Below are 20,873 nucleotides of genomic sequence, written 5' to 3' on the forward strand. Positions count from 1 at the left end.
CTAAAACCTCATCCACCACCAAAATCTCTTCTGTTACCTGTCTCTTCCTAGCTGGGAAGGAATATGTGAAAAATCATGAAGATTGGGCACTTCTGGATAAGTTTTTGATTTTTGGCAGGGTGTTAGGTATAGGCCTAAGGTTTTAAAAAATCCATGGATACAAGTTGGGGTGGCCCCCCTAGTGGCAGTTATCCATAAAATCCAAAATGGCCCCCGCCGAAAAGAGAAAAGGTTATATCTCAGTTTCCTTTAGTCTTAAATTGTTGTATAATGTATTTTCTCTACTTTGTTTGATACAAGGAATCCAATTTTGGATATGTTCTTCTTATTTTAAGTCCATTTAAATCTAGTATCATAGTCATATTTAGCTCATAAACTGTCAATATCTCTGAAAAACTCACATTGAAATAATACTCAGGTCCCTAGAACACAAATTCAGAACTATGCTACAGTGAAAAGTTACAGTATATTAGGCTTTTCACCATGTTAAGGATCAATATTATATTTTAGTCAAATAACACAAAAAAAACAATTCATACTTAAACCATAGACTTTCTAATGAGGAGACACGTAACATGTAATTTGCTGCCGCTAGGGTGCGTCTAAATTTCTAGGCTACATGAGCTTAGTTTGTAACAGCAATATGGCAGTTGTCTACGCAAATCACACCCCTTCCGCGGCAAAATGTTGACATGTGAATACATTGAGCCAATCATGTGCTGTGTTGTGAATACATTGAGCCAATAATGTGGTGTGTTGTGAAGACATCGTGCCAATCATGTGTTGTGATCTCACCGCTGGAGCAAGATTGGTGTGGTGAAGCCTTGCGTGCGCGCATTTCTGCCGAAATGGATGCCCGATGAGTGCCCAAAAAGCGTTGCAATATGGCCGCAGAGTGGAGGGACTTGCCTAAAAGGACTTTGCTTAAACATCATGTATTTATTCAAAGATTTTTGGTTTCACTCTTCATCATTATTAGTACAGCCTCCCTCACACTTGCACAATGTGGTACAGCAAAGTCCAGCTCAGTGGCCTTACAGGCAACCACACAGCCACAGTTGAGGAGGAGTGAGCATCCCTTGCTGGCATCTTCCAGATCTGTCCAATATGGCACCCAGACTTTGGTTCTGTCATTCCATTCTCAACCCCACTCACTGGGGTCTGGAATCTCTGGAGTTTTGGAGAGGGATTGCTTCCAGACAAAAGCTGCAGTGTGCAGGGCACGCTTTCCACGCTGGAATAAGGCATGATGGGTCGGGGGGATTGAATCCAGGGACTTGAGGCCTCTCAGAGCTGTGGATTGGATTTGGATCAGGGAAGGCATATAAAGATATTCCAATCCACCAGATCTCAGAAATGCTGGGACATCAAAAATTTCAAGCACTGCCCCTCTTCCACGCGTTCACATGATGTGACATTGTATCAGCAATGTATGGAATTGGCAAAAAAAAGCATGGAATGCGTGGGCAGCTTAACCAGAAGTCACCGGCACCCTCATTCTGATCACCCAAGACCCAACCAGCCTCACACTGGAATCAGTGCACATGCAAGTTCTCAAACGCTGGACTGTACTCATGTATAGTAAGAACTGAGGTGTCGAGTCAGTCAATGAAACCCGGAAGCTTCTTTTCACTCATGGCCTCAAATCCCTGGATTCAATCCCCCCAGACCCATCATGCCTTATTCCAGCATGGAAAGTGTGCCCTGCACGCTGCAGCTTTTGTCTGGAAGCAGTCCAACTCTAGCCTCGTGAGACCATCCTGATCTCACGAGTTTCAGATTTTCACTCGCAGATCAGTCTGGCATCTCTCCGATAAAGAAAATTTGGAGCAGTTCGCCAAACGAACGTCCAATCAGCTTTGGTTTTGAGGCGGGTTTAGGTGTGCCGCAACGAGAAGCTAGCGTTCAATCTAAACAACATGGCGACTTCCACGGATGAGATGAGCTGAAGTTTTATCCGAATATATTTTAGTATTCCTGGGGAAGCTAGGAGTCTCTGCAATGTAGCTGGGAGGAATGAAGGACACAGACATCCTCCACGGCCAATTCAAGTTAGTGTTTGGTAGCACTGAATCTTAGTTACTTAACGAGAAGGAATATGCTTTCTTCAGACGTGTAGCCTACCATGAAAACTTGGTGGGCGATTGTCGTTGATGAGGTTCATGTCACATACAAATAGTAAGTTTAAAAACGTTAACGTTAGCTACTTATCTAACTTGTACGTTAAAAGATGGCATTAGAAGAACACTTCGTTTATCTGATTGGTTGATTTGGACCGACCAACATAGGTGGTGATAGACAGATGCTTTATCCAATCAGCTAACCAGTATTTTCGCCCCTTTTCCAAACGTTCTCCAACGGAAAGTTCCCAGATGGATATGCGGAGCAAATACGAAGCAATCCATCTGGCGGAGTCAGGTTAGTCCCTCTCCAAAACTCCAGAGATTCCAGACCCCAGTGAGTGGGGTTGGGAATGGAATGACAGAACCAAAGTCTGGGTGCCATATTGGACAGATCTGGAAGATGCCAGCAAGGGATGCTCACTCCTCCTCAACTGTGGCTGTGTGGTTGCCTGTATGGGCAACTGTAAGTGCCACTGAGCTGGACTTTGCTGTACCACATTGTGGTACACCACCAGCAAGTGTGAGGGAGGCTGTAATGATGAATAGGGAAACCAAAATTCTTTGAATAATACATGATGTTTAAGTATTTAAAGAGTGCAGTGTATTTTTTTTGTGTTATTTGACTAAAATGTAATATTGATCCTTAACATGGTGAAAAACCTAAAATAACTTTTCACTGTGGCATAGTTCTGAAATTGTGCTTATTTAAGGCCTCAACAATGGTCCTTTTGGTCACATGTGATTTTTTTTTTAAGTATATTTTTTGGGCTTTTTGCCTGTATTTGTATAGGACAGTGAAGTGGAGGAGAGAGATTGGGTGGGACCGGGACATGACCGCAGGTCGGATTCGAACCTGGGACCCTGTGGGCACTTGGACCCGTATATAGTATGAGCGCTGTAGCCTGTTGTGCCACAGCGCCCCCCCCCCCCCAGGTAAAAATATGGGTCTAGGGACCTGAGTATTTCAATGTGACTTTTTCAGATATTGACAGTTTATGAGCTAAATATGGCTATAATACTACATGGAAATGGACTTAAAATAAGCAGAACATATCAAAATTGGATTCCTTGTATCAAACAAAGTAGAGAAAATACATTATACAACAATTTAAGACTAAAGGAAGCTGAGATATAACCTTTTCTCTTTTCGGCGGGGGCCATTTTGGATTTTATGGATAACTGCCACTAGGGGGGCCACCCAACTTGTATCCATGGATTTTTGAAAACCTTAAGCCTATACCTAACACCCTGCCAAAAATCAAAAACTTATCCAGAAGTGCCCAATTTTCATGAATTGCATCCTAGCTATCCTTGGAGGTGTGCATTTTATCACCAGCACTCTACAAGGCAACTGTTTTCAAAGGAGCACACTCACTTTGGGCCAAAATAAGCAAACTCAAAACAAAAACACACAGAGACAGCAACAGGAGGAGGCATCTGAACACATAAGAATGGATACGCTTCTGTTTTCTGAAAATGGGTAACCTCATATGCTCATATCAAAATAACAATATAAGTGAATATACATATACTAGTCTTTACATCTGATACTGCATGTGACATGGGCGGAAAAGTATTTTCTGGTCAATCTCTGCACATCAGGAAAACAGAGGGAACTATATACAATTGAAACTTGAGTGCCCTCTAGTGTGTGAAAATAAGAGTAGTGTGTATGAAGCAGAGACAAAAAAGAAATGTGTTTATGTCATCAATAACTGGAAAATAAACAAAAAACCTTGAAAACAAAATTGTGCTATGCATTTACCAATTTCATGTAAGTGAGTGCAATGTATTTATGTTCTGAAAATATATATAAAGTAAGTCTGTTACAACCATATCCTTACATGGTAAAATAGCCAAGTGTCCAAGGTAGAAATTTTACAAAAGGACATGGCATCACCACAAAATAGTGGTGTATATTAAATAATACTCTGAAACCAAACCTGCTGTGTTTACAAATGAAAGTGTGAAAGTGAAAGACGTACCTTTGTAGTTGGGCAATCTCCTGACTGATATCGTCCAGCTCTTTGATGCCCGTGAATTCACCTGACCCTACCGAGCTGGAGCTGTCCTGTGAATGGGAAGAGAAAGAGAAAGAGGATGAGGATGAGGAGGAGGAGGAAGAGGAGGAGGAAGAGGAGGAGGAGGAAGACACTGAGACCAGAGACAGGAGCAGCACCGCCCAACACCAGGACCCAGGACATACACCACCCAAAAAAGGAGAGAGAAATAAAAGACAAAAAATAGAGAAGGGGTGGGTGTGGGTGGGTGTGTGTGGGGGGGGGGGGGGTAACACACACGGGTGCCAGCAGCACACAGGAGGAGGGAGATGCACACAGTGCACACAGGGCTACAGTCTTCATCCCCCACCACACCATACACCGGGAGGGCAGGAGAGCACACAGCCAAGGGTCACAGAGCGCCCACTCTGGCTTTTGGCACAAATGCTTTTCAGAAAAAAAAACAACAAGGGGGCCTCAGCTAATGAGCCACAAAAAGCATTTGTTGGTTGGTTGGTTTGTTTTCAGTTGTCATTTACATACCCATAACTTGAACATTATTGCCTGATAACAGTGACACAACCCAGCGCATCAGCAGCAGTAAAATTAAAATAGAGAAGAGAGAGGGTTTCTCTTAAGATTGCGTTCCACTCACGCTGTTTAGATCTCACTGGCCTAACACTCAGATGAAAGATGAGTGGAATTTCAAAACAGTGAACACATTCCATATTCCATGGCTGAAATTCAGCTTACTTCAAAATATTTATCAGCAGACTACAAAAGAGGCAAATGCATTTCAAAATGATAACCTTAAAATAAATCTTATCACATTAGGCAATATGGTAAAAAATTAAAGAAAAAAAAGGTGGGTCTAGCTGATGACATCAACAAAGTGACAACCCACACAAACAAGATTAATTGACTTACACGCCGCATCTCTGACAGGGCAGCCATTTCAGATCCCACCGGTGTCATGTATCCAGAAAGACTCTGCAGGGAAATGGAGAGATGGCATTTTGCAGAAAAGAGAACATAAAATCAGCACAGAAGGTCTTTCTGGGAAGTGAAATGGCTGGTAGGACAGAGGGGTATTTCACAAAACCTAGATAAGGGATTAAGATGGGATTTTTAGGTTATCCTGGATGAATTTAGCCTTGACTTGGTTTCACAAAAGAGATGGCACATAAGTTACCATGGGGATTTATTCTCTGCACCTAGCCTGGTCCCGACCAGGCTAACAGCCAAGCTAGGTTAATTCTAATGGTAATTAGTTGTCTTATTGGTTCAGCTAGCTGTCATTCACATCAGACCTCCGTGCTAATTTTTAAGGAGCTTTATTCCATTTATAAACTATTTGCTAAATGTATTTGCTCGCAAAACAAAACAGATTGTCTGCCTACTACCATATGGTTATTATTTTAATTGTGATAGCCTTATAATTATTAACATAAGCCTAGGTACTCATTGTTTGCTTATTTTATTGATAGACGTTTGATGAATAGCCTAGTTGATTGGAAGTGGAGGGGCAAGTTTTCGAAGGTATTTTGAACTATAATATTAAGTATATCATACTATGTGCATCTTTGTAGTGGCAAGCGCTTTCTTAATGACGTTGCGTGCCGAGAATAGACAGTAAAAGATAGGCCGAGACAAGGAAGCACTCACACGTGGGTGCATACGTAAATTTGCATTCAGTTGGTCTACCACGCCTACTCTTGCTGTTTGACAGAAATAGCCATGATTCCCCATTCCAAAAAGGACAGCTTTACTTAATTGTTAGTCTATATCAAAAGCGGTTGTTCACTTTGTGTGAATGACGCTATTTTCCGGGTCTTTTTTATTCCAACCGTGGGCACTTTGGAGCAGAAACGAGAACGCGCACACATCCTGAATTACTTACACCTGGCTTGACATAGTTGCTTCTACTCATCCTGGATTGGCATTAGTGAAACAAGTTGAGCTAGGATGACCAGACAACGCTATGTCAAACCTCACTTTATCACTTATCTTGGATGTCTTAATTCTGCCTTTGTGAAATACCCCTCAGGTGAGCCCAGTCTGCTATTTACAACAAGAAACCAAAACAAACAAAACATTTACTTCCTTTTCAAAAGCTACACAATGCCCAGCTGTTCACCTGATTCAGATTTGAACCGTCAAAAAGCTTAACAGAGCTGCCTGGTTCTATGGCACACACCGGTACAGGAGTGCCTCGCTCCGACGGCGGAATCATCTCAGCGCTGAGAGCTTGAGGAGGGTCAACGCCCTTACTGACTTTCTGCTGGATGAAGTGCATGGCCAAGGCAAACTGCTCGCGGGTCAACTTCCCCATCTGCCGAGTGTCTGCTAAAGCCCTGTGGACAGAAACACAGACTTCAAGTAACCTGCTGTTCTCATGTTTCCAAGTTCGCTAATTGAGCCATGGTGGTGGCCACAGAAATGTGTTTGTTCTTCTCAAAAGAGCAATCCTGAATGTGTTTGTTCTTCTCAAAAGAGCAATCCTGAATGTGTTTGTTCTTCTCAAAAGAGCAATCCTGAATGCTGGACTAAGTCAAGTGAACAAGCACCCAGAAGAGGGAACTACACTGAAATCAGTTTCTGCAAAGTGCAGTTTTTTTTCTTGTTTTCTGTCACTATAGCACTTTGAAAAAAAGATTGATTACAGCCTGCTCCCATTCTAGTGTATACTCAGAACAAGTATACAAAAGGGTCGTGAAACAGAAAGGGATTTAACAAGGAGCCCTCCCACATCAAGCCTGTGGTATTCAGTGAGTGTTCATGGGTGAACATCTCTCAACATCACTCACTTCTCTAACTACCTGGTGTGGGTTAGTTATTGGGCTTACTGAACATGTTGAAGGAGTCATTTGTGAGAGGACACTGACTGGCTGTAATTCTTCCACATGCACAAACCATAAACATGAATTAATCCAAGCCTATCACAGATGGCTAGCTGTGTTACTAAATGTACAGAGGCCATTTTAATTGCAGATGAATTAAGAAACATTAGTTTTCCACGCACATTTTCCAGTTTATTGTGATACTACACTTGACCTTAACAATAACCTACAAACATTTACTCTATAACCTGATAGTAAACTTGAAATAGAAGTGAAAATTACATGACCACCTATATAGCAGCCCATCATCTCTTATGAAAATGCAGTCTCACCATATATGTGCCAGAATGTTCTGAGGGAGTCCTGACTGCATGAAGATGTCTTTGACCTCCAGGCCACTCACAAACCCGTCAAGGTCACCGTCAGTTTTCAGGAAGATGTCGTCGTAGCGGCCTCTGTCTGTGGTCGGGACCACCCAGTTCAATGAGTGCTGTTTGCAACAACAATATTGCACAATCAGAAAACGTGCCCTACTCTTTTAAAGGGACACCAGGCAACGTTTTCGTGTTAATTAATCATCTTCGTAAGTTGGTATATGGTTAAATGACTCATTACAATGAAGAATGAAGACTCTCTCGCCCGCCCCTACTGCCTGTAAGAAGAATATCCCACTTGCAAGTTCGGTGTATCCTACCCGCCGACCGAAGCAGGATCAGTTTACATCCTGCATACAGCACAGAGGCAGGCTAACGAAACGCTAGCGATTGTTGCAAACGTGTGTATAATGGCAGAGCTAGTGAAGAAGCAGCGAAAACCCTTGACGGAAGATGCAAAGAAAAGGAAAAGAGCTTCAGACCGAGCGAGGGGGAGTTTCGTAGAGAAAAAGCATCAAGCTTGCCTGGTGTCCCTTTAAGGAAGATAGATGGACACCTTACAACCACAACAGAGGATGAGATAGGAGTTTGGTGGAATAATCCAGAGATACAGAGAAAAACAATACCACATTCCAGCATTGAGTATTTATTACATGATCTCATCTGAGCTTCAAATTTGACAAAATTTCACAAATTACATAAAAAACAGGGCAAACCAATGAGTTGCCTGTTGCAAACATGCTCTAGAGTACCTGTGAGGACTTGAGAGAGTGCTTGGGGGAGAGGCTGCCTGCACTGTTGAGTGAGTTCATGCTTCCGTGGGAGGGTGTGGATCGCAGGCTGTCTTTGGGCGGTGGGGGGCTGGCGGGTAGCCCGGGTACGGTTCCGGGCAGTGAGCTGACCGACTTCTTCCTCTTAGAGGGGGGGATGAGGGTGGAGGGCAGGACAGAGGGCACAGGCTCCTTCTCAAGGGCTCGGTACACTAGGTGCATGGCCTACCAAACAGAGAACACAAGACACTTAACACAAGTACGTCTTATTCATGAAAACATTTGATTATTTACACCAGGGGTGTTAAACATAAGGCTCAGGGGCCACATACGACCCCCCCATATGTTTTGGGTTGGAAACGAATAAAGTAGATATACACAGCCAGTTGTCATGGACTATGTGTAATAAGCTATATCTGTATGATATGATCAATTAAATAAACCTAGCATGATGCAGAAAAGGAAAAATATTACATGAAGTTGGCATAGCCATATACTATATATCTATAAAAAACAGAAAAACTGACATGGAAGGTAGGGTATTTCAAGAAAGAAAGAGCAGTATATGTCTCATTTCAACAAATCCGGCCCGCTGCCTAATATGAGTTTGACACCCCTGATCAGTCATTCAGGAATGGCTTCTAGAGATCATAGCAATGTCATTATGGCTTGAAGGTGGACATGTCAAGAAGTTGATCACTGCAAGTCAAATGTTGAATATGGTGTATATTTGTAAATCTTACCACTGCAAATTCCTCTCTGTCCAGGTGTCCATCTTTATCAATGTCACTTAGGTCCCAAACCTTGATTAATAATAAGATGACATATGTTTTTTAGTAACATATATTTTTCATTGTCTGGAATGATAACAATATATCACAAAACATATCAAATATATCAGCATACAATGCTCTAAAGTATAATTCTGTACCTTTCCCAGCACGTCCAGAGGTAGTTTTGAGTTCATAAGAACAGGCTTTACTTTCTCTCCAGAAAGGAGTCCATTTACTGGCGCGAGGCTTTCAAATATGCCATCAAACTTACTCTTTTCTTCGGGCTATAGATGAAAAACAAAAAGAATCAGTGAGGGGGTTCTGCAGGGAGGCCAGAACACTAACACTAGCCAACTGTTATGCACACATCATTTAGTACAAATAAAGTTACTCACCCTCACTATCCAATGGCTCTCACTTGAACTTGGTACTGTAGTGAGTGATGGACTGCTTGTGTCCTTCTGCCAAAGAATAAATGCATAATACAGAAATACAACATAAGTGTCCATACTAGTTTATTCATTATTTGTTATATACATTAATATGTAGCAAATAAAATTGCTTTAAAAAGCTTAAACTGTTTACCATGTTGTAATGTAATATATATCAGCTATATCAATTGACCACAGTGCTAGCAGGTGATGACACAAATAGTATTGTTATTTTCTAGCCTTCAATAGTCTTGAGAAATTACGCATAGAATTACTCACAAATTTAGGAGGAGGGACTGTGAGGTTGAAACTTGTCAGACTGACTTCTTGGCCGCTCTGTGCACATGCTACCAACCGCAAAGCAACATAAAATCCCTGCACAAGAAATAAATGTTTAGCCACACAGCAACAACAGAAATGAAAAAATATATATATTAATAATAGATTTCTTTTTTCCTACCTGTTTGTCTAAGAATCCTTTCCCATCTGGATCAGCTAAATCCCAGATCTGGGAACAGATTTAGTAAGTCAACCTTTTGTACTTTTGGCAGATAAAAATATATGCAAAGTATACACACACATACACACACACACACACACACACACACACATTATGCATCCATTATGCACCTAATTTGACACATACTTATGGACTTTAATGGTTGGATTTTTATGTGTGTGGGTAACCTGAGTTAATACTAATGTCTGGTGAAAATTTCATGCAAATAACCTCCCTGGAAGTATACTTACTGAAAAAAAATGTTGGCGCGTTCAATACTTATTTCCCCTGCTGTGTATATGTATATATATACACACACACACACACACACACACACAGTTACATTAACTACAGAGTGATGTATAATCCCCACGATCCGTTCAGTACCCACCTTTCCCAGCGTCATGTCCGGAAGCCCAGACTTCTTCAGGAACAGGGCTGCTTCTGTAGGCCCTACCCTCCCTGTATTACCTGGGTCAACCTGGAAGAGAGAGACATTTCTTTAGCCGTGTTGACATTTCCATGTCTAATTTCAAGTCTTTATCCACCATCGTGAGCACCTAACAAGGTGTGCATTTACCATCATCAAACAAAGACATCTCCATGTTTACCAAAAAAATCTTTAGACTAGATAAGATAAAAATCAGCACAATCGTGTTTTTTACATTGACAAGATAGTTAGCATAAAGGTTCTATGTACATTGCATTGTTTTACTTGTGTACATGTACAACCCCAAAACAGAAAAAGTTGGGACGTTGTGTAAAATGCAAATAAAAACAGAATGTCATAATATGCAAGTCTTGTAAACCCATATTTAGCAGCAAAAAGGACATAGACAACATATCAAATGTTGAAAATGAAAATGTGGACTATTTCATGGATAGTATATGTTAATTTTGAATTTGATGCCAGCAACATGTTTCAAAACAAGTTGGGACGGGAGCATGTTTACCACTGTACTGCTTCACCTCTTAATTTAACACAATTCTGTAAATGTTTAGGAACTGAGGAGACCATTCGCTACAGTTTTGATAATGAAATATTGTCCCATTACTTCCCGATATAGGATTTCAGTTGCTCAACAGTATGGGGTATTCTTAGTCATGCTTTCCATTCCATTATGCACCTAATTTGACAAATCTGGACTGCAGACAGGCCATCTTAGCACCTGGACTCTTCCTCTATGGAGAAATACTATTTAAATAGGTGCAGAATTTATTTTGGCATTGTTTTCCTGAAGTATTCAAGGTCGTCCCTGGAAAAGACATTGCCTGGATGGCAGTATATGTTGCTCATAACCTGAATACATCATTCAGAATTGATTGTGCTTTGCCAAATGTGCAAGATGCCCATGCTGTAGGCATTAATGCTCCTTCACACCGTCATAGATGTTGGGTTTCAAACTGATCCCTAAGATCCCTAAGTTGGATAGGTTGGATACTTAGATAGGCCCTCTCCTCTTTAGCCCAGATGAGACCATGATTTCCAAAAAGAATGGCAAACTTTGATTGGTCTAACCACAGGACCTTTTTCCACGTTACCTCAGTCAATTTTAAACAAGCTCAGGCCCAGATAAGAGGGTGGTATTTTCTGTATCATGTCTCAATACAATTTTAGCTGTTACAGTGTTGCCTGCAGTTTTTGAATTGAGTATCAAACTGGGCACATAGACAATGGTTATCAGAGGTTTTCCTGAGTCCATACAATGACAGGTCTGGAAACAGGTCTGGTGTTGATGCAGTGCCATCTGAGGTCCAAAAGACCACGGCCATCCAATTTGTTTTTCAGCTATTTCCCTTATTTGCAAAGATTTCTCTGGATTCTCTGAATGTTTTAATATATTATGTCCTGTAGATGATGAACTCCCTAAATACATCATAATTTCATGTTAAGAAGCATTAAAATGACATTGTTTCATCATTTGTGCACACAGGTTTACTCAGAGTGATGAATACCCCTACATCTTCACTTCTAAGAGACCCTGCCTCTCTGGGATGCTCTTCTTCATTCCCAATCGTGTTCCCAGTTCCCTAATTAGTTGTGAAACATTCTTCCTTTTGTTTTCCTTATCATTACACTTTTTTCGAGCATTTTGTAACCCCCGTCACAACTGTTTTGAAACATGTTGCTGGTATCAAATTCAAAATGAACATATATTTTCATGAAATAGTCAAATTTGGAATTTTCAACCTTTCATATGTTGTCTGTGTACTTTTTGGAACTAAATATGAGTTTAAGAGATTTGCAGAACTTTTGAGAACTTTTTCTGTTTTGGGGTTGCACATGGTCAGTATTGACAGAGTGACAGATGTTGATGCTAGAGTTGTGGATGTTGCTGATCATAAACTTTTACTTATTGGTATTTGTTGGTGCCCTCATCAAGGGTTTGCATTTTGTTGTGATACGTTGCTGATCGGATCATAAATGGCCACAGCAACAAAGAGGAGTGACCCAAGAATTTGTTGGTATTTGTTGGTAGAAAACCCCATCATTTGAAACATGTTGCTGGTATCAAATTCAAAATGAACATATATTTTCATGAAATAGTCAAATTTGGAATTTTCAACATTTCATATGTTGTCTGTGTACTTTTTGGAACTAAATATGAGTTTAAGAGATTTGCAGAACTTTTGAGAACTTTTTCTGTTTTGGGGTTGCACATGGTCAGTATTGACAGAGTGACAGATGTTGATGCTAGAGTTGTGGATGTTGCTGATCATAAACTTTTACTTATTGGTATTTGTTGGTGCCCTCATCAAGGGTTTGCATTTTGTTGTGATACGTTGCTGATCGGATCATAAATGGCCACAGCAACAAAGAGGAGTGACCCAAGAATTTGTTGGTATTTGTTGGTAGAAAACCCCATCATTTGAAACATGTTGCTGGTATCAAATTCAAAATGAACATATATTTTCATGAAATAGTCAAATTTGGAATTTTCAACATTTCATATGTTGTCTGTGTACTTTTTGGAACTAAATATGAGTTTAAGAGATTTGCAGAACTTTTGAGAACTTTTTCTGTTTTGGGGTTGCACATGGTCAGTATTGACAAAGTGACAGATGTTGATGCTAGAGTTGTGGATGTTGCTGATCATAAACTTTTACTTATTGGTATTTGTTGGTGCCCTCATCAAGGGTTTGCATTTTGTTGTGATACATTGCTGATCGGATCATAAATGGCCACAGCAACAAAGAGAAGTGACCCAAGAATTTGTTGGTATTTGTTGGTAGAAAACCCCATCATGAGTGTGGAGGGAAGTGGGTCTAGGACACCAGACACCACTGTTAAAGGAAATCTCTGGCGATTTTTTACATAGATCTCCGTTTCTCGAGGTCATCGAATACTGTCGATACGAAATAAAACAAAACAAATTGGTGCTACATAGCTCGAGTTGCTGCAGCCAACAGCTATAGCAGCCAGGCAGCTACAGAGCTACACTCTGGGGCTACACTCTGTTTTACACATGTCTTGTGTAAATCTGAAATTCTAAATCTGAATATACACCTCATGAATATGCACTTGAGGGTTTTTGTTCCAGTTGCTCAGATGCATACATCATTAACATTTCAAAAAATCCATTGGCACATATAATATATCTCAGGGAAGTATCTGCTAAAGGATTTGACAGGAGTATTAATTCCCTTTTATCATCTCAGCATTTCAAAACAGCATGTCGTTTCTGTCATTAGACAGATCACAGTCACAATGAAAAATATTTTTTTGACATTTATGCGTTCCTAATCCACATGCCACATGTCAACATTATATTCCCAGAAAACAAAAAGACAACAATAGTGTTTACATGTAGAAAGTTAATATCACTTTACCTGTCTATAAAGGTTTTCATATACTGGGTTCCCACTCGACAACTGTGGAGGGAAAACGCTGGTTAGAATGTCACTGGCCCATCTACATGCATATCATGTTTTAACAACTCTGTCATTCATGCTTTGCCTAGCTTAATGTCCAGTGTAAACAAAATATGTTCAACAGATGGTTATACACCTGTAAGTACTAACTTAACCGAGCGATGTTCAACTGCAAAATATATTACTACCAGACTGTATACACAATCTATGATTACTATAGCTATAGCTAACTTAACGTTATCCAGCTGAAGGTGGTAAAAAAATGCCATCCTGGCAAAGGCACGGCTAGGCAGCTAGCTAACATTACTCCCATCTTATCGCAATGTTAACCTGTTAATGTTGAATTATATTTTACTACAACAGGCAGTGACAGTGTTAATTTTGATAAGAAAGAATAATGTTACAGTATTGACAATTTGTCTAGCGACCTGGTTATCTTTGACGTCTCATACCGTGTGAAAATAAGAACATTAAAGCTGACCAACTGCGTTATTTAATTTCACACGGGATGTGATTTAACGCTAACTGGTTAGCTGCTAGAGGGCTAACGTCAACAGCAACTGTGATGTTGAACTAGTTTTAACAGTATATGATGTACAATAAGATAAAAATTAAAAGAATAGTATAACTATAATTAACCGAGATAGATACAAAGGTAATGTTAAACGTACATTTATTAAACGGATGTTAATACCATGTAACATCCATAGCTAACTAGGTAGGTTATGGGATTTGATATTGCTAGCTAGCTAGGACTGTAAATGTTCGCATGCTAGAAGCTAGTTGGTTGGTGACTAAACTCTATGCTTGCATAAATACAAATCATATGCAACTAGCAATGTTTAATCGGCCCCACAATGCTTGTCTTAACAAAGACTAATTGAATAACAGCAACCTTAATGTTTATCAACAATCTCCTATAATTGCATTCCAGCGATAGCTTGTATGGTCCGATAGAAGTAACATTAAGCAATAGCTTGCTTGCTCTGGGAAGTATAACGTTACAGTGATGGTTTTAGGGTTAGCGGTAGCTAGCTTGGACGCCGCAAATCAACTGCCTCGAGATGCAATCAGATGTTAGTAGCATGTATGAAATATAATATATTTGTACAGCATCTACGTGTTCAATGACACCAGGTTGTCATCAATTTAACGTGATGTCCCATATAAACAAGGTTAGCTAACGTTACCTCCTCTGGGTAGGTAAAATAGCGTTAGCTAGCTAGCTAATGCGGCCATCCAGAGCTCGAACTAACGGTATTCCATAGCTGGCTTGATTTAATTAGGCCTCGACCCATGTCGTCAAACAAGGCAGATAAACAGGTCTTGTACTTCGTTTTGCGATTATTAACATTGACCACGTCTGCCTATGCACAAAGACCATTCTCATTCATTGCGCATGATTCTAATATTGACAATGAATGCATTCTTTGGTGTTACCTGGGTGAGAGATGTGAGGGCTGCCATCTTCCCTGTTGCTGCGGGAACACGCACACCCTCTTGCAAAACCCACCCCCAAGTGGACGAATGGCTTCAAGTCACTTTACACTTGCTTTACTGTAGTATCCTCTTTGTACATGACCAGCAACTTCAACATTGATCATTTGAATCATGCACATAGGGCAAATAGGATGACCACATTTAGCCTCCATAAATCAATGGTTAAATATAAATCCTCTGATTTTTTTCTTTTGCTTCAAACGTACAAACAGAGATCAGACTCAGTCATTTTTAAAGCTTTGTAAAAGCTATTTATTTAACATTATGCTGAAATAATAACCCATGTACCATACATCCAGCCCTCAACCTTTGAGTGTTAAGGCATATCATTTTATACAGGCTATAACCGTCTTCTCGCCATAATAACAAGGACAGTAATAATAAAGCTACAGGTAAAACACTGTAACCAGACCGTGACAAAATGTTTGACCCCTGGGCTATGTTAAAGTCATGCAGCTGTATAGATTCTTCTAGCAACATTCTTTGCCATAAAGTGCCAACATTTATAAAAAATGTTCTCTCTCTCATTTTTTTGGCCTAGGCCTTCAATGCAACAAAAATCAACAAAGAGTCATGTTTCTGTAAGCTAAGCAACACTGTGAGGAAAAAGGAGGATTATAAATATTGGCCTATCTTAACAACAATGCAACAATAATTTAGTTTGAACGGACATTCCACTGAGTTGACTTTTTTTTCTTCATTAAAACAAAGTAAGGCAGAATGGAGGCGATGGAGGCCTGTTACAGGGCTCAAAAAGGATGGGGAGAAGTACAAGACCATTATTTTCCAAATGAGACATAATTCCTTACTTTACCTTTTTAAAGGTTTTGCTATGGTGACAACTGTATCATCTTCAATATAACATTAAAAATATAGCACTTTTGAGAACTTTTTTAGACCATGTTTTCTCAAATTTGTTGACTTGGCTATGTCTTGTATTCTGACTGTTACCGTCATTGGGCCGAATTCTTATAAGCAACGGTAGGCTACATTACAGATCCGTGAATTCCAGGACACGTCAGCTAAAGGACACCCTTAATTATTTTCGTTTGATATAGACTTAATATGGTTCATGATAGAGAAGCAAAATGAACTGAAATAAATTAGGTTGTGTGTGCACGTTGGCAGAAATAAAATAATTGTCACCTCAATTACAAACACACAAAATACAAACAGCAGCAATAGCAGCAGTGAAAAATTCACAGTTGAGGTGATATGGTTCAATAAAAAGGGAGTGGCTCTTGCTATTAATATTTTCACACCATGGCTTTTTCCAAACAGAAACTCTCTAGAAGACCAAATACCACTGGCCTTGCCCCTTACAAACATTGCCACACATATTAACCCTTGCACTCTCTTTCATACACACCCACAAACACACACACACACACACACAAAATACAGTAAATCTATTTCTTGTGGCCGTCTCCCAAACTATCACCATTGTAAACTGCAAAAAAAAAATCACTCCATCATAAACTGCAAAAAAAAAAACCACTTCATCACTCATCATCAAAGTTTTGCTGAAGAAGGAAATTGGCAGCAAGATTCTCATTTTTCTCACACGCAAAGTAAGCTTGAATGACCAGTCCTTCTGGAAATCCCAAAGCTTTTAACTGAAAAACAAAGAAATGTTCGACTTAATATTTCTTGTTTCTTGCAAAGTGATTGTTATTAATATGTCAAAGCTTATTATGTTTTATGCTATATGTTATATGTTTGATGTCCATTACCCTCTCAATTGCCTCTTTCTCCTGTGGGGTGACTTGTATGTAGTTTGTTTGTGGCGCCCCATGTGCTTCTGCAGCTTCACCGTGAGGCTCGTTTAACATCTGTACAAACTGCTCCTGGTGCTGGGTGATTTGCTACAAACATAAAACCATTTACTTTAAAAAACTTCTCTTTCTCTTCATTAAGAGGGAGGGTGCACACACAGACAGGGAATAATTTGCAGCACAACTACATTTGTCATACCATAAACATTATGGCCTACATCTTATCAGCTCTCAGTCCTGTCAGTTGGCATACACTGTACTGTATTCCACTAACCTGGAGCAACTGTGGGTTGTCTCTGCCCAACTGCTGGAGTAAAGCAGGTAGAAGGGCTGGGTTCTGCTGAATGATCTGTCTCATCTGCTGGAACTGTGGTTGATTCCTTAGAAACTCCAGAGGATTACCAGAGGATGGCGACTGAGATGGAGTCGCTGCTCCTACTAAAAGCATACAGTTTCACAATGTTTGGTACCATCATGTATGCACTGTAGATAATTAATGCAATGCACATATTTGTTACACTGGAAAGAACAATGGCAAAAAGTTCATCTTAACAAGTTAATGAATTCATTAAAACAATTAACACAATTGTCAAAAATGTTTTGTTTCAGTATGTCAGAAAATACAGCGATACGCTTTATTTCAGCTTTATAAAAAGCAATGATGCTCATATAAAAAACAACCTGAAGTAGGAGGAGGTTGGGGTCTCTCTACAGGTGGGGCAGTGGGATTGGTTGCAATGGGGTTAGCTGCAGTGGGGTTGGCTGCAGTGGGATTGGTTGCAGCGGGGTTGGCTGCTGTGGGGTTGGCTGCAACGGGGTTGGCTGCAGCTGGGTTGGCTGCTGTGGGGTTGGCTGCAGCAGCAACAGATCGTGTAATTTCCTGGCTTAGGGGCTGCTCAGGCTCTGCCGGAATACCCTTATAATCACAAACATGATTGAAATGATTGTTTCGAATTTAGAAACATGGATTTCATGTTTGACCTCAGCATCAGAAAGAATTTTACCATGAGCAGGTATTCGACTGCCCGGTCTGGATTGTTATAACTTGCTCGAAGAGCAGCAATCACTTGCTCTCTTGGATATCCCATGGACATGATTTCAGTTACCAGGTTCTCGTAAGCTTGCCCTGTAACTAACCAAACAAACATAACAAAACTGTAGTCAATATTATGTATCAATCTAGATTGCTATGTCTTGTAACTGAGCTTTGGTCTTCTTTTTATACCTAAAATTGATGCTGCCTCTTCTAAAAGGCCCAATTCATCAACAAGGCTAGGACAAAAAACACAACAGAATTACAAACCATATCACCCAAATTTACAGTTATACTTGACATTTTGAGATGTGGTAATGAAGAGATTAATGGAGGTAATGGAGATTAAACAGAACTGGTAAGAGGAAGGCCATGTAGTAGGGTTCCTCACCTGGAGGCTGAGAGAACAGGTGGGTTTGTGACTGCTGGTGGATCATGGTGAACTTCCTGGGGTCTGTCTTCAATAGGCGGAGCAGAAACTGCGGTGGCGCTTGCTGGTGTTGCTGAGCCTGTGCTGGCAGCCCTGGGTCCAGAGACAGCCTGATCAGCTGTACTTTGAGTCTCTTGTGATGGGACTGGATGTGGAACAGGGGAGGGCAAGGGCACAGGAGCTTGATCTACGACTGGAGCAGGGACAGGAGTAGGAGTAGCCACAGGTGCAGAGACGGGGGTAGGAGGGACAACGTCCGTGAGGGGAGCTGCTCCCGGAGCAGGAGTCGGAATTGAGCCTGGACTAGCTTGGACAGGTGGCAGTGTTGATTTCGGCTGCAGAGAAAGAATCAATGTGATTACCTAGAGTTTGGTCAAAATAGCTTCTAAATTCTACCAAGAACAATCACGCTGAATAACACTGATTGATTTCAATCTGATCTCAGGGGCCTGCACTGGAGGTCCTCTATCTGTCTTTGCACATCTGATTGACATCAGTGTAATTACAATGCTATAGATTGGTTAACTCAGGTGTGTTTAGACAATCAAGAGTACCACTGATGTGTTCAGTCCGAGGAAAAACTGATTTTGACCATAGAATAGAAATCTTATTGTGTTACCTTTGCCACCATGACCACAACAAAATTCTTCTCATCCATCTTGTAATCCTTTAAAGGGATGTCATCATTCAGGATTTTGCCTAAAAAACAATTGCAACAATAACAATACACAAGAACAATGCCTGTGATCACTGGGACAGCTTAGGCATTGAAAATACATAATTGTAAATTTGTATTGTTAATGTATGTTTTATTAGTATAATTTCTCACCTGCATATATGAGTTTTTGGCCTGTGGCTGGATAGGCATCTTTACCCCTCTCTTCCTCTATCTTTGCCTTTAATGCTCTCACCTGAAACAATCAGCAGTAGGCCTACAACTTAATAACTTGATAAACAACACACCATTAACATGTATTACTAGTGCATGGTACATATTATAAGTGTAACACTGTAGGCCTAGTTTCAATGCAATTATGTAATTTACAGTAAAAGCAATATGTTATTATCATGTGCCGTTAACTTAGTAAATATCCTATGATTTGTTGTTTAACTATTCTGATGAAGTTAATGTTGGCTATGTAAACAAGTGAGGGCAGTTAAGCATTCCCAGAGATATATGAATTATTCGGAAGACATGATGGATGGAGGGACATGATCCTCATTCAGATAGAGGTGCTGGCTATATTACTATTATAGGCCTATTATTAAATTTGATAGGTCTTTTTACACATTACTTTCAGTCTATGGATCATTGACCATATATGTAACAATGTTTCTAAACAAAACTACAAGTAGCTACAAATATTAAAATCACTTCATGTTCAGAAGGAGTCAACAGCAGCTGCCCAACATAACATGTCTATTCCTTAGTAATCCTAACTGTAAACCTTATTTGAAATTTTTAAATTGTTTTTTGTTTAGGCTACTCGACTGCTATGGGATATACCTAAGGTGATAATAGCCTATAATAGTTGCCTATGAATAGGAAACACCATGCTTATGTTTAGCATAGCAATGTTAAGAAGAAACATTTTTATTGATAGTAGCAAAGTCAGAGAATGTTCGGGACGCCCCCTCCTCCCATTGCTCATTTATTTGTCAGATTTGTTGCGATAGCTTCAGAGTGCAGGGGTTAGAGGGAACTCCACCGTGGTATCAAACCAGACCTGAGGAAATATTGCGCTGTCATTTCACGGCAGAAAGCTGGGGTGGCAAGTAAACATCGACAAAATCATAACCCCACCACGACCATGGATTGTCATTCCCGAATACCATGAATTGCGACATCGTTTAAAATAGTATCGCCCTAAGATTTAAGTTGCTTACGACGAGGCCCCGGTATTTCCCAGTATCTCGAGCCCGACCAGTAGTCTATTTACTTGGGGATAGGAACTCCGGCGTGGTTACTTACCGTTAGTTCTGGATCTATTTCTATCTTAAATGTTTGCTGCTGTAAAGTCTTCAGAGTTATTGTCAACATTTTCGATGAGATCCCAGCTCGCAGAAGCTCGACCAGACGCGCGTGTACGATGAATTTCCTATTACCGTTACCACAACACTTAGATGTGACTCAGCTATCTCACTGGAAGATAATATTATGGTCAGACGCCATCTACTTGCTGCCGAGGACAAGACACGGTTTTAAACAGCCCATGTGGTCACCGCTTGTGGGATGTCCCTGGTTTACGCAAAACCAAAGGCGTAAACACGCCCATACGCACAATAATTTCTTCATTTTAGATTTGTTCAGGCCAGGGGGTGGTAAATAACCATGCTAAAATGTAATGTACAATACGGCGTATTTCTGTCACCAAGATAAATTGATAGAATAATTTAGCCTAGGCTACTAATAGTCCAGCTAAAAACTATTTAAAAATAGCCTAGGCTATAT

At 40.3% G+C, this 20,873-nt stretch overlaps 2 protein-coding genes across 13 annotated transcripts in view; both read right to left on the reverse strand.

Moving 5' to 3' along the window:
- The window catches only part of eps15l1a (epidermal growth factor receptor pathway substrate 15-like 1a), a 52,863-nt gene extending 37,669 nt beyond the window's left edge, over positions 1-15,194 (reverse strand). For 9 of the 12 annotated variants that reach the window (XM_076278692.1, XM_076278689.1, XM_076278697.1 and 6 more), the window contains exons 1-13: positions 15,124-15,194; positions 13,642-13,683; positions 10,202-10,291; positions 9,772-9,819; positions 9,591-9,686; positions 9,276-9,341; positions 9,039-9,164; positions 8,851-8,910; positions 8,090-8,332; positions 7,296-7,453; positions 6,261-6,477; positions 5,051-5,113; positions 4,109-4,194 (exon numbers count right to left, since the gene is read on the reverse strand). In XM_076278692.1, the coding sequence (XP_076134807.1) occupies positions 4,109-4,194; positions 5,051-5,113; positions 6,261-6,477; positions 7,296-7,453; positions 8,090-8,332; positions 8,851-8,910; positions 9,039-9,164; positions 9,276-9,341; positions 9,591-9,686; positions 9,772-9,819; positions 10,202-10,291; positions 13,642-13,683; positions 15,124-15,150 (1,322 nt within the window). In that variant the 5' untranslated portion in view covers positions 15,151-15,194. The remainder of the gene's footprint in view (positions 1-4,108; positions 4,195-5,050; positions 5,114-6,260; positions 6,478-7,295; positions 7,454-8,089; positions 8,333-8,850; positions 8,911-9,038; positions 9,165-9,275; positions 9,342-9,590; positions 9,687-9,771; positions 9,820-10,201; positions 10,292-13,641; positions 13,684-15,123) is intronic. The other 3 variants (XM_076278695.1, XM_076278699.1, XM_076278694.1) reach the window with 1 other exon arrangement.
- Positions 15,195-15,408: 214 nt separating this feature from the next.
- Positions 15,409-20,586, reverse strand: rad23ab (RAD23 homolog A, nucleotide excision repair protein b). The gene is made up of 10 exons (XM_076278704.1): positions 20,394-20,586; positions 19,251-19,332; positions 19,041-19,120; positions 18,383-18,756; positions 18,184-18,230; positions 17,963-18,090; positions 17,640-17,874; positions 17,233-17,396; positions 16,917-17,048; positions 15,409-16,799 (listed from the first exon to the last, which is right to left on the reverse strand). Exons 1-10 carry the CDS (start codon positions 20,460-20,462, stop codon positions 16,686-16,688), a joined length of 1,425 nt encoding a protein of 474 aa, XP_076134819.1. The 5' UTR covers positions 20,463-20,586; the 3' UTR covers positions 15,409-16,685.
- Between the last annotated feature and the right edge of the window lie 287 nt (positions 20,587-20,873).

This window comes from Alosa pseudoharengus, unplaced genomic scaffold (genome assembly GCF_046254945.1).
Source record: "Alosa pseudoharengus isolate Yale_2024_CS ecotype anadromous, Long Island Sound unplaced genomic scaffold, YU_APseudo_1.1 YU_APseudo_1.1_scf_11, whole genome shotgun sequence".
Lineage (NCBI taxonomy): Eukaryota > Metazoa > Chordata > Actinopteri > Clupeiformes > Clupeidae > Alosa > Alosa pseudoharengus.